Raw genomic sequence first — 12,045 nt, 5'->3', positions numbered from 1 at the left:
GAAGATTTGACATCCCGACGCTGGGGGGTGCAAGACGTCTCTTTTTTCTTTTCTTTTTTTTTTTTTTCTTTTGCCTAAAAGAAGCTACGGCCTGACCGACCGGAACTTCCCTTGCCCTTAACAAAGAGGGCGACCGTGACGTGAGCCAATCAGATTGCTCTATGCCCGGGCCTTGTTTCAATTTCAACCCAAGGAGGAGGCCTCCGGGAGCTCTGACGTAGCCAATCAGTGCGGCACGACCGCCGTGTGCGGCTGACGACAGAGGCAGGGGCGGAGTCAAGTTGGAATTTTGGCGGGTTCGCCTGTAGACCGGGAAGAGGCGCCGGCGCCGGCTCTGGGTAAGAGGTGCGAGTTCGGGGCGCGCGGGGACTCTGGCGGTGCCGGGGGCCACGGGCCGCCCTCGCGTGTCCGTGAGCGGGGCTCGGAGAATTCTGCGCGCGAGAGGCGCCGAGCCCAGCAGGGCCCGGACGGGCGAGATCTGAAACCGGGCGGCGGCGGGTATCTGAACGCCCAGGTGGAGCGATGGGAAAAGCGCGGGGGCTGAGGAATGGCGGAAGCATCCACTTAAGGGACCAGTGTTTTCCTTTGTAAAAATAACCTTTGAAAATGCATGCAGTCTAGGCTGTCTCTAGGCGGCCCATTGCTTTGATTCTGAGACGCTAATCGCTGTTGAGAGCGCTGGGGCCACAGTGCATTACCTCTGCCCTCTTGAGACTTTGGATCTAAAGGGGGGAGCAGACAGCAGGCTAGAGCCCGATGGCGGATGACGTGACAACAGAGAGGCTCAAGGAGAGGATCGGCAGGAGCCCCCGCGGGTCGGGTGGCCCGGAAGGGTTCAGGGAAATGAGAAGAGAGAGCTAGGGCAGAGCTTTCCAGTAGAAAGCCCGAGGCCTGAGAGCCGCTCGTTGTGTGTTCCAGCGGTGGAAAGCAGACCAGCCTGGCTGGAGAATGATTTGGGAGGTGGGTGAACGCATGGAAAAGGTGGAAGTAGAGATACGCGAGAGAGGGCATCCCCTGCTCCAAAGGCTTGGGGGATTTTGTTCTGAGGGCAGTGGGACATCATTAAAGAAATTCAGGCATGAGATTAGTGGTGACTTACACTGGGCATTTGGCGGTGAAGCCGGACAGAAGTGGAAGATTTTTGAGTACGTCTTAGAGACGTATAGTCTTGGTTGGATGGCCCTGGGTAGGAGGGGAAGAAGAGTGCAGGTTTGTTTGGGGGGACTGGTGGGTGCTGGTTATAGATATGAGCAAGACAGTTGCTGTTAACCCTCAGGAAGCTTCCAATCCAGCAGATTCGGTAATAGATGATGCCTCGTGCAGTGCTTGATGGGATCCGTGGAAATATTTATTAAATCAAATAAAAAAGCCTCAGACTTTCCTAAGTCGCACATATCACAGAGCACTTGTAACCTAGGAATGTACTCTTGTTGACTTGCTTTATTTTATTTTATTTTTGTAGAGGCTAACAAATGGCTCCTATCTGCTGGTTCACTCCCTGGATTCCTACAACAGTTGGGATTGGGCCAAGATTGTAGCCAGGAGCCAAGAACACAGTCCTGATCTCCCCTGTAGGAGACAGGGACCTAACTACTTGGTGTATCACCTGCTGCCTCCCAGAGTGTATATTAGCAGGAAGTGGAATTAGGAGCCAGAGTTAGGATTTGAACCCAGGCACTCTGGTGTGGGTAAGGGCTGTTGACCACTAGGCTAAATGCCTGCTCCTGTTTGCAGTTTTAAAATCATTTTAAGGGGTTGGCACTGTGGTGTAGCAGGTAGAGCCGCCGCTTACAGTGCCAGCAGCCCATATGGGTGCTGGTTCGAGTCCCAGCTGCTCCACTTCTGATCTGGCCCTTTGCTATGGCCTGGAAAAGCAGTAGAAAATGGCCCAAGTCCCTGGGCCCCTGCACCTGCGTGGGAGACCCAGAAGAAGCTCCTGGTCCTGACTATAGATCAGCACCACTCTGGCCATTGAGACTATCTGGGGAGTGAACCAGTGGATGAAAGACCTCTTTCTCTGCCTCTGCCTCTCTGTAACTGCCTTTCAAATAAATAAATCAATCTTTAAAAAAAAAATCTTTTTAAGTCAAAAAGGACAGTGCCCTGAATCATACAAGTTAGCTATGCTAACTACTACTCCGTGCTTTGCTGGCTAGTATTGAATTAAATTGTAACAAAGGCAAGAACTAAGTGAAATCACATGCTAAGCTGCTGAGGATAAAGTGGACATTAAGTGTATATTACAGGCAGTAAAGATGGTAATAGCCTAACCCCAGTAATTATTGTTCACAATTCCATCTCTGCAGGGTAATCTAGTATTGTACAAACTGCTCCGCACCTCAGCTGAGTTTCTGTAACCGTAGATTGAAAGCAGGTCAAAGAAGACTGCTTCTGTACTAGGAGGAGACGAGGAATGGTCAGATTCTGGTGAATTCTGCGGTTGGAGCCCGTAGAATTTGCGGGATTCTGGATATGTACTGTGAAAGACATGAGTTAACTTCTCCAATGTTGATTTCCCCACAGCCAGGATCCTACGTCACTCATCCTCTGGGCAGCTCATCCCCTTTCGATGTTCCCTGTTGACCCTGCTCTTGACAGCATGGATGGTAAGGCCTGGCTCTTTTCTCAAGTGCTCTTTGTTTTGTGGGAAACCAACCTTTTGTCCATGGACTTATTTATTCTGCTGGCAAGATGTTCCCTCACCCTCAGGTGTGTCTGAGTGATTCAAAAGCGGTTTCACCCAGTCACTGAATGTTATTTAATTAGACTTCTCTTAATTAGACTTCTCTCTGATAATAGTTCTCACTGACATGTTCTTACAATGTGCCAATTACTGCTCTCATCCTTACATATGTTAGTGGATTTAACCCTCACAACAAATGTATGTTAGACAGGAAAACAGTGATGTGTAGTGACTCATCAGAGGTCCAACTGTCAGAACAGGTGTTTGAACGAGATTACCTAACTTCATAATTCATATTTAATATTGTGGTCTTTTGAAGTGGCTATAGCATAGCTCAGACTTAAATTTTATAGTCCTATCTCATTTTTTTTTTCATTTTGCAGAGGTGTGTGCAAAACGTTAGATGTTGCTCTAATTACCAAAGCTTAGCCAGAAACAGCACAAGAGTGACTACACTGGCAGTAAAGAGACCCTGACAAATCAAAAGCATTGTTTTTCTGGCTGCTTGATTGAGTTCATTGTCTGAAATTAGATTTTTTTAGATTAATTTTTGTTACAAATTTTATTCAAAATTCAAATTCATTATGCTTTGCCCTTTTTTAAAAAAAGGTAAAACCTAATGTTGAAATTCCTTAGCTTGTGATACACATGAAAATTACTGCCCAGAGATGTGACACTAGTTTCTTCTTAAAATCACATTACCTATAGCAAAGTCAATGTGATACAAAGTATAACTTTTGTTACTAATTGGACATGAAAATAAGAGATGAATGGATGTATGTTCTCTAAGAAATCATAGTGTCTAGTAAAAAAAAAATCTTTAGTTGGCCTGGCTTCAGTTTGGCCAGTACAAAGGAACTCAAAAAGTCCATTAATACTGACCAATGTTCCTGCTTACATATTTGGGGGAGCAAGATAACAAAAAGCAAGAAGACTTCAGGTAGTTGGGAAGGTGGGAGACACATGGTATATTGACCAGAAATGCTGCAGGAAAGGGGGGAAATGGGCAAGGTGGGAGCCAGAGAGGAGGTAACTGTAGAATGAGATCCTGGAGAAGCAGAGAAGAATGGGATCCCAGGCAAAAATGAAGGAATTGGCCATAAATGGGAGGAGACGCCATGTGCATTGTCATGTGGGAAAGCAGACAACCTGTGTTCAGGTTCAGTAGTGAAAGAGGAGGAAGTCTGATTGCTTCTGTTTTTTGCTAATGTAGGATGAGATCATCAGCTAAAAATAAAGAGGGAGGAGAGTTGAGGAGGTGTGAGGAGATACGGAATGGGAAAACCAATGTATTGGGAAGGTATGGGAATTTTTAAGCAGTGCTGAATGGCTACTTGTTATTGTCTTGCACAAATATAAAGTTCAGCCAGTCAGCATGGCAGCGTGTCTTCGGCAGTGTTTGCTGGCTGGGTGCAGGCATGCAGTTGGATGTTTATTATATTCAATTGAGGCTAAAACTTCTGTCAAGGAAAATGAGAGCGTGGGAGAGAAGCAGGGGATTAATGAGACTTTGGAAGGCAGTGATTGTGATGCTGGACCTGGATCTAAAGTGAGGTCATGGGGGTGGGAAGTGATGGATAGTAAGACAATTGTAGGAAGCTCAAAAGGTTGCACATCTTAAAAAAAAAAAAAAAACCACACACACACACACACACACACACAAAAACAAAGTGCTGAGTGGGAAAACTAGAGAGAGTGGGCTAGAAGAATAGGAGGTAGAGGTCCCAGTGAGATGCTTTAAATCAGGGTCCTGAGATACAGTGTGTCTTTGTTGTGACGTCCAGGACTGATTTTGGGAGTGGGTAGCCAAGATGATGTGGAGAATAAGATCTCTGAAGGTAAAGAGGTCAAGAACCTGGGTCCTCCGTGCAGGTGTTGAGGTCCCTGACAGTGGGGGCTGCAGCAGTGATGGAAGGGAGGACTGGAAGGCATGGATTTCAGTAGATGAAGCAACCGTTGCGGGGCGGGTGGTTCTTGATGACAAAACCTGTGTGGTAAGCTTCAGAGAAGATGCAGCCTTGAAGAAGGGTGCATGGTTCCAAGACAAGCAAAGAAAACATCAAAACACTGCTCAACAAATATTTAGTGCACGCCTAGTCTGAATGGAACCAGAAATTGTTGAGGGAGGTTATGACCAATTAAACATCTTCCACTCAAGAGAGTTCCAAGGAAAGCCAGGTTGCTGATTTGAGAACCACAGAAGATGGAGGAAAATTTGCTGGTCGTAGACTCTGGATTCCAAAGAGCAGACCCCAGAAGCTTGGCAGCAAGAAGGCAGGAAGATGGGGGTCAGCATAACATGGAGAAGTGAAATGATTGTGGGTGGTGACCAAGGTAAAAAGGATTCGAGACATCGTGGGGTTAGCCCTGGTACTCTTGTGAAAGAAGGTGGGTTCAGGATGAAGCGTTTGGGGCCATGAAAGCCTGCCGGTTTCGTTTTGGACCTAGTGAGCCAGCATTGCGCTTATCTCACTGCACTCATGGAGTCTTTGTTGGTTAAGCACTTCAAGCCAGTCCTTATACATCTGACTCTTAAGTGTTAGAGAACGCTGATGGCCCTGTCTTCAGATCCAAGGCCTTAAATTTGGCTGTTGGCTCTTTTCCCTTTAGCAAGGGAATATGGAGTATGGAAAGGATGTGGGTTTGCTGATCTAGAAAACAAGTCTTACCACCCCATTCTGCAGCACTGATCTCTATCACCATGTGGTCCGGAGCTAGGCCTTACCCTCTGAATTCCAACTTCTGTCTTTTAGATGAGAGGAGTGAGTCAGATAATCTTAGCATTGTTGCTTTAAATTCCTCTGATTATAAAAAGTAATAGAAGGGAGAGAGAGAGCAAAGAGTACAAATAGACAAACCAAGGAAGAAGTCAGATTAGCCAATAAACAGTTGGGGTTTTTTTGTTTTTGTTCTAGATTGTTCACTTGAAAAGTAGAGTTAGAGATCTTACATCCACTGGTTTACTTTACAAGCGGATGTAAACGGGGCAGACCAAAACCTGGAGCCAAGAACTCCATCCAGGTCTCTCATGTAGGTGAAAGGGGCCCAAGCACTTGGGCTGTCTTTCGCTGCTTTCCCAGATGAATTAGCAGGGAGCCAAATTGGAAGTGGAGCAGCCTGGACTTGAACTGACACCCATAGGGGATGCTGGAGTCAGTACTAGAACGATGGCCCCAGCCAGTAAGCAGTTCGTAACCTTACCAGTAGTCCAGGAAATACAGATTCAAATAATGAGATGACTATCTAAAGCACCCCATCAGATTGGCAATGAATTCTAAGTGACATTTCGGGTACTGGAGAGATGGTGGGGAAAAGTAGTACCTATGAACATGGCAGGTGGGGGTTTGAGTATATCTACTTTGAGAACAATTTGACAGCATCTAGGAAAAGTTTAAAAATGTGTGTATCCCACAACACAGCAGTTCCACTTCATGTATATTCTCAAGAAACTCACACATGGGCAAGATGTAAATGTACATAAGCATGTATATATAACACAAGCATGTTTAGTAGAAAAATTGAAAATAATCCATAAGTCCTTTATTGGAAAATGGATTAATAAGGTGTGATCGTCTTTTTTCTTTTCAAGATTTATTTATTTATTTGAAAGAAAAAGAGATTTTATATTTTCTGGTTCACTTTCCAAATGGTCACAAGAACCCGCCAAAGCCAGGATCCAGGAACTCCATATAGGTCTCCCAAATGGATGGCAGAAACCCAAGTACTTGGGCCATCATGTGCCACTTCCTAGGCATGTTAGCAGAAAGCTGGATCAGGACCATGGAGTACCTGAGACTAAAACCAGGTACTACAGTATGGGGTGCAAGAATCCCAGTTGGCAGCTTAACCCACTGGCCTCAACACCTGCTTGTTGATACAGTCTATATAGGATACAGTATAGCAATGGAAAGAAATATATGAAAATTATTTATTTGGATTAACCTTTTTAAAAATATTTTGTTTATTTAAAAGGCAGTGTGACAGGGAGAGACAGAAATCTTCCATCTATTGGTTCACTCCCTAGATGGCCACAACAGCCGGATCTGGGTCAGGCTGAAGCCAGGAGTCAGGAACTCCACATGCGTGGCAGGAGCCCAGTAGTTGAGACATGTTCTGCTGCCTTCCTAGGCACACCAACAGGAACTGGGTCAGAAGCAGAATAGCCAGGGCTCAAACCAGTGCTCTGATGTGGGATGTTGGTGTCCTAAGTGGCGGCTTAACGTGCTTTGCTACAATACAGGCCCTCAGTTTGAATTAATCTTACTAGCAATGTTAAATGAAAACAGGATGCAGGATAATACATAGAGTAGAATAAATATGTAAATATTTTTAGAACAGTCTATAATGTACTGATTATGACTGCCTATGTATGTGAAAGCGAGCTAGACGGATAGCCCAAGATTTGGAAGTTATTGCAGAGGAGGGCAGAAGCAGTAGTAAGGAGTTGGGTTGAGGTTTGACATGATAACTTTATCAGTAAAGTGGTACTTAACGTTAAATGCAAGGAGTAGGCGTGATAAATGTTAATGATGGCTAATGCCATAAATACGGTTTCATATACTTGTCTCTTCTGAATTGAAAGCAAAGAACTCTGGCTTAATTTCTGTCCCTTCTCTTCCCCTCCCCGTTTCCAGGGGAGGAAGATGATCTTTCTTTGCTGACTGCACTGCTTGAGGAGAATGAGTCAGCCGTGGGTTGTAATTCAGAAGAAAACTGCCTGCCCCAGGAAGAGGGCAAACCTGACACGTTTGATGAGCTCTTTGATGCTAATGGTGATGGGGAATCCTACACAGAGGAGGCTGATGATGGAGAAGTGGGAAAGACGGAAGACCAAAAGGAAAATGTGGCCACGCTCTTTGGAGATGTAGGGGACTTAACAGATGAAGAAGAGATTCCTACACTGCAATCAGCTGAAGATAGGGTTCTCCCTGTGCCTGCTCCCAGTCGAGAGAAGACTAATCAAGAGTTGCAAGGTACCCTAAGTTATTTACTTCTTCTAGTTTATGATAACCTGGATGAAGACCATCAGTCTGAGTCTTCATCAAACTGCTGCTGAAGCATTAAGGCCAGCATTCCAGTGTCCTCAGGTGCCTTCATATCACTGTCACCACCTATAATCAATCTTCCACAGAATGGCCTTAACACTTTTTTTATAAGATTTATTTATTTATTTGAGAGGCAGAGTTACAGAGAGAGGTTTTCCACCACTGGTTTGCTCCCCAAATGACTGAAATAGCCAGAGCTGGCTGATACAAAGCCCTGCAGGAGCCAGGAGCATCTTCCGAGTCTCCCACACGAGTATAGGGACCCATGGACCATCTTCTACTGCTTTCCTGGACCATCAGCCAAGAGCAGCCGGGACTCAGACCTGTGCCCATATGGGATGCCAGCACTGCAGGCAGATGCTTAGCCTACTATGCCACAGTGCTGGCCCCGGCCCTTGTTATGCAGTGCTACTACTTTGACCTATGGAGTCAGGTCAAGGTTACAAGCCCTTGCACATTTTTATTGGAACAGAGACCATTCTTGAACAGAAGCTTTGAGGCATGTCCTTTCCATCTCGGTTTTTGGTTTTTGTTTTATTAAGAGGCAAATAGAGGGAGAAAATTCCATCTACTTCACTCATCAAATGCCCTTAACAGCTGGCATTGGACCAGGTCAAAGCCAGGAGCTGGTACTTCAATCTGGGTCTTGCACACAGGAGGAAGGCTCCACCTATTAGAATCATTACCTGCTACCTCCTAGGACACACATTAGCAGGAAGCTGGAATCAGAAGAGGCAGGACTCGGATAAATCCAGGCACTCTGACATGGGTATCCCAAGTGGCATCCGAATTGCTAGGCCATATTCCCTCCTCCCCATATTTTTTAAGTCATTATAAAATGCAGTGTTTGGCTGTTTCTTCTGATTCAAGAGCCATCATTTATTATATGAGAGTAATTCAGAAGGTTCATGAGCAATGGAATTAAAAGACACCACAATGTTTTCATGAATTTTTTGGAACCCCTTTTTATTAGTTATGAGATCTCAATTTATGAAATAAAATCTAATCACTTCTTGACTCTTAATGTGCTAACTATGGGTATGTTTCTGGGATATCTGCCATTCATAAAAATCCTTAAGTAGCTTAGATATTAAAGCAGGATTTGAGGACAGAGGGTGGACAACAAAAATATTGGTAACATTTTTGTCGTGTGTAGCATTTTCCCTGTCCTGATTCTTAAATCAACGTATTTTACTTTCCTAGATGAGCTAAGGAAGTTGCAAGAGCAAATGAAGTCTTTACAAGAACAGCTAAAAGCAGCGACAATTAAACAACCTGCAAGTCCAGTGCTTCTACATAAATCCCCTGGTAATAAGACTATAATTCTGGCAAAAGTATACATTCCTGTCATTAAGAAATTATAACATTACTTTGCATTTAACTCCGAGCAAAACAGACTTTGAGTTCCTTCTTCAAATAGTTTTACTGATCTCTTTTCCCGTTTAATCCCATAGGTAAGTCTCCACATCCCCCTATAAAGGAGAAGAAAGTTCAGAGGATTCAGGAATCGACGTGCTTTTCCGCAGAGCTGGATGTCCCTGTTCTGCCAAGAACCCAGCGGGTGGCTCGGACACCAAGGGCTTCTGCAGGTACGATCTCAAAGCCCCACTGCTTCTCACTGCTTTGGTTCTACCTAAAATACTTTTTTTCAAAAAAAAAAAAAAAAAAAAAAGATTTTATTTATTTGAGGGGTAGAGCTACAGACAGAGAGAAGGGTCTTCCTTCTGCTGGTTCACTCCCCAAATGGCTGCAACAGATGGAACTGGGCCAATTTGAAGCCAGGAGCCATGAGCTTCCTCCAGGTCTCCCATGTGGGTACAGGGTCCCAAGGACTTGGGCCATCTTCCACGGCTTTCCTAGGCCATAACAGAGAGCTGGATCAGAAGATGAGCAGCCAGCGCATGAACCAGCGCTCATATGGGATGCCAGTACTGCAGGTGGAGGCCTACCATACTGCACCACAACCACTTCTAAAATACGAAATGTAACTACCTCAGGTATATTTAATGTGAGCATTAGTAAGTAGAATACACTGGTCCTCCACCCCAGAAATAAAATGTAATAGAGTGAAATGAGAAGGGAAAGAAAGAAGGAAGAAAGAGGAGCTATCTTTGAATTTGCTTAAGGGAGAATTTTCTTGGTGTATAAATCTCCACTAATTGTTCATTCCTAAAGAAGGGCTTTTACTCCACTATGGACTGTATCCCAAGTGTTTGTTTATGGTGAACACTCAATAAATTTGTTGCATAGAGTGACAGTGTTTTAACTGTACTGTTGTCTAATATACAGTAGCCTTGCGTCATGTGACTACTTAAATTTGAAATGTATTTCCTTAGGAGCACTAGTCACATTTTAGGTAACCAGTGGCCATATGTGACTAGTGGCTACCACCATATTGGATGGCACTGATACAAAACATTTCCATTCTCACAGAAAGTTCTGATGGACTGCACTGAGAGTCTTGTGTATAGAACAAAAATGTCTTAGGGGCTTCCTTTATTTTCTTTAAGATTTGATTATTGGGGCCAGTGCTATAGCGTAGCTGGTAAAGCCACTGCCTGTGGTGCAGACATCCCATGTGGGGTTCATGTCCTGGCTCCAGTTCAAGTCCTGGCTCCTCTGCTTCCGATTTAGCTCTCTGCTATGGCCTGGGAAAGCAGTGGAGGATGCCCAAGTCCTCGGGCCCGTGAACCCACAAGGAAAAAGCACCTGGCTCTTGGCTTCAGATCGGTGCAGCTCTAGCCATTGTGGCCATTTGGAGAGTGAACCAACGGATGGAAGATCTCTCTTTCTTTCTCTCCTTGCCTCTGCCTCTCTGTAACTCTGCCTTTCAAATAAAATACAAAAATCTTTTTCTTAAAAAAATGTTGTTTTCTGTATATGATTTTCTATTTGCTTAATTCTTTTGTTAATTTTCTAGAGCCCAAAAGTTCACCAATTTCGAGGACGACAAGTGCACCTTCCCTACCACTCCAGACTATTCCTGGAAACCAACCTAGAGGGGTGACGAGAGATCAGAGCACAAGGACCCCAGGAAGTTCCCAGGAGGTGACTCCACAGGTCCCTGTCTCCACGGAAGCCTTCTCAGGCTTGCGGCTCAGGTGAGCAGCTTAACAGCCTCTCCCTGCACTCAGGTGCACTGCTAGGTGGCCCTTCCTCCTCTCTGGATGCCAAGTCTTTAGACTGTTTTTTGTTTTTTATTGTTTTGTTTTGTTGTTTTTTGTTTGTTTGTTTGTTTGACCAGCAGAGTTAGACAGTGAGAGAGAGAGACAGAAAGGTCTTCCTTCAGTTGATTTGTTGATTCATCCCCCAAATGGTTGCCACAGCCGACGCGCTGAGGCCGGCACACCACACGGATCCGAAGCCAGGAGCCAGGTGCTTCCTCTTGGTCTCCCATGCGGGTGCAGGGCTCAAGCACTTGGGCCATCCTCCACTGCACTCCCGGGCCATAGCAGAGAGCTGGCCTGGAAGAGGGGCAACCAGGACAGAATTCGGTGCCCCGACCGGGACTAGAACCCGGGGTGCTGGCGCCACAGGTGGAGGATTAGCTTAGGGAGCCATGGCGTCGGCCTAGGCTGTTTTTAAATTCATAATAGTTTAACCAGTATAATATTATCTTCTTATAATTAATGCTAAGAAAAATATGCTATTTTCTTTCTAATAATCTTTTAAGGCAAATTTATATTCTTTATGCCTGTTATGTAGAGGAATTTAAGATACTCAGTTAAAATGAGAATGCATTCCAAGCTCAGTTCAATTAAAAGCCATATTCAAGTCCTGGACTTTTAAATCCTCTGTGCTCTTTATATTGCTGCTCCATTGTATCCTTTCTTACTTCATTAAAGCTCAGGGCTTCCGTCCTGAGACAGGGTCGCACTGGGTGCAGTCCCAAAAGTCAAGTATGACCCCTCTAGAGCTCCTGAAACAGTCTGAGCATTAGCCAGCAACTAAAACTGCTAAGTTCTTAAATTTTATTTTATTTGTTTGGTATAAAGTCTTTATTGCACTTGCCTGTCACTTAAAAGTACAAGAATATAAGTGAATACCATCCACCGTCAGAAGAGATTCAGAGTGACCATACTCATGGAATATTTAGTGACACATTAATAACACTGTGGCAACTTCCAATTTATTTTGAAAAATTGCAGATTCTTTTAAGTAATGCTTAAGTTTAATTTTATCTCTATATAATTAAACATCCAATTTCATTTTCTCCATCTGGGAGCTTTGTAGGATCAAATCCAACTTTCTTCATTAATAGGGCAAATAGACGTAGCATTCACAAATGTTTTTAACCTTCTCCCATGTTTCTCCCCA

General features: G+C 44.5%; 1 protein-coding gene across 3 annotated transcripts in view; it reads left to right on the top strand.

Annotated features, from left to right (window-relative positions):
* The first annotated feature begins 274 nt into the window (after nt 1–274).
* Nucleotides 275–12,045, top strand: part of MCM10 (minichromosome maintenance 10 replication initiation factor) — a 39,494-nt gene continuing 27,723 nt past the window's right edge. For 2 of the 3 annotated variants that reach the window (XM_008268096.4, XM_017347688.3), the window contains exons 1-6: nt 275–338; nt 2,524–2,606; nt 7,318–7,656; nt 8,932–9,036; nt 9,183–9,317; nt 10,649–10,829. In XM_008268096.4, the coding sequence (XP_008266318.2) occupies nt 2,570–2,606; nt 7,318–7,656; nt 8,932–9,036; nt 9,183–9,317; nt 10,649–10,829 (797 nt within the window). In that variant the 5' untranslated portion in view covers nt 275–338; nt 2,524–2,569. Of the gene's footprint in view, nt 346–2,523; nt 2,607–7,317; nt 7,657–8,931; nt 9,037–9,182; nt 9,318–10,648; nt 10,830–12,045 lie in introns of all 3 variants that reach the window. The other variant, XM_070055687.1, reaches the window with a different exon arrangement.

Source organism: Oryctolagus cuniculus, chromosome 13 (assembly GCF_964237555.1).
Source record: "Oryctolagus cuniculus chromosome 13, mOryCun1.1, whole genome shotgun sequence".
Lineage (NCBI taxonomy): Eukaryota > Metazoa > Chordata > Mammalia > Lagomorpha > Leporidae > Oryctolagus > Oryctolagus cuniculus.
Note: the sequence above shows the minus strand (reverse complement) of the source record. Positions and strands in the feature narration are given on the sequence as shown.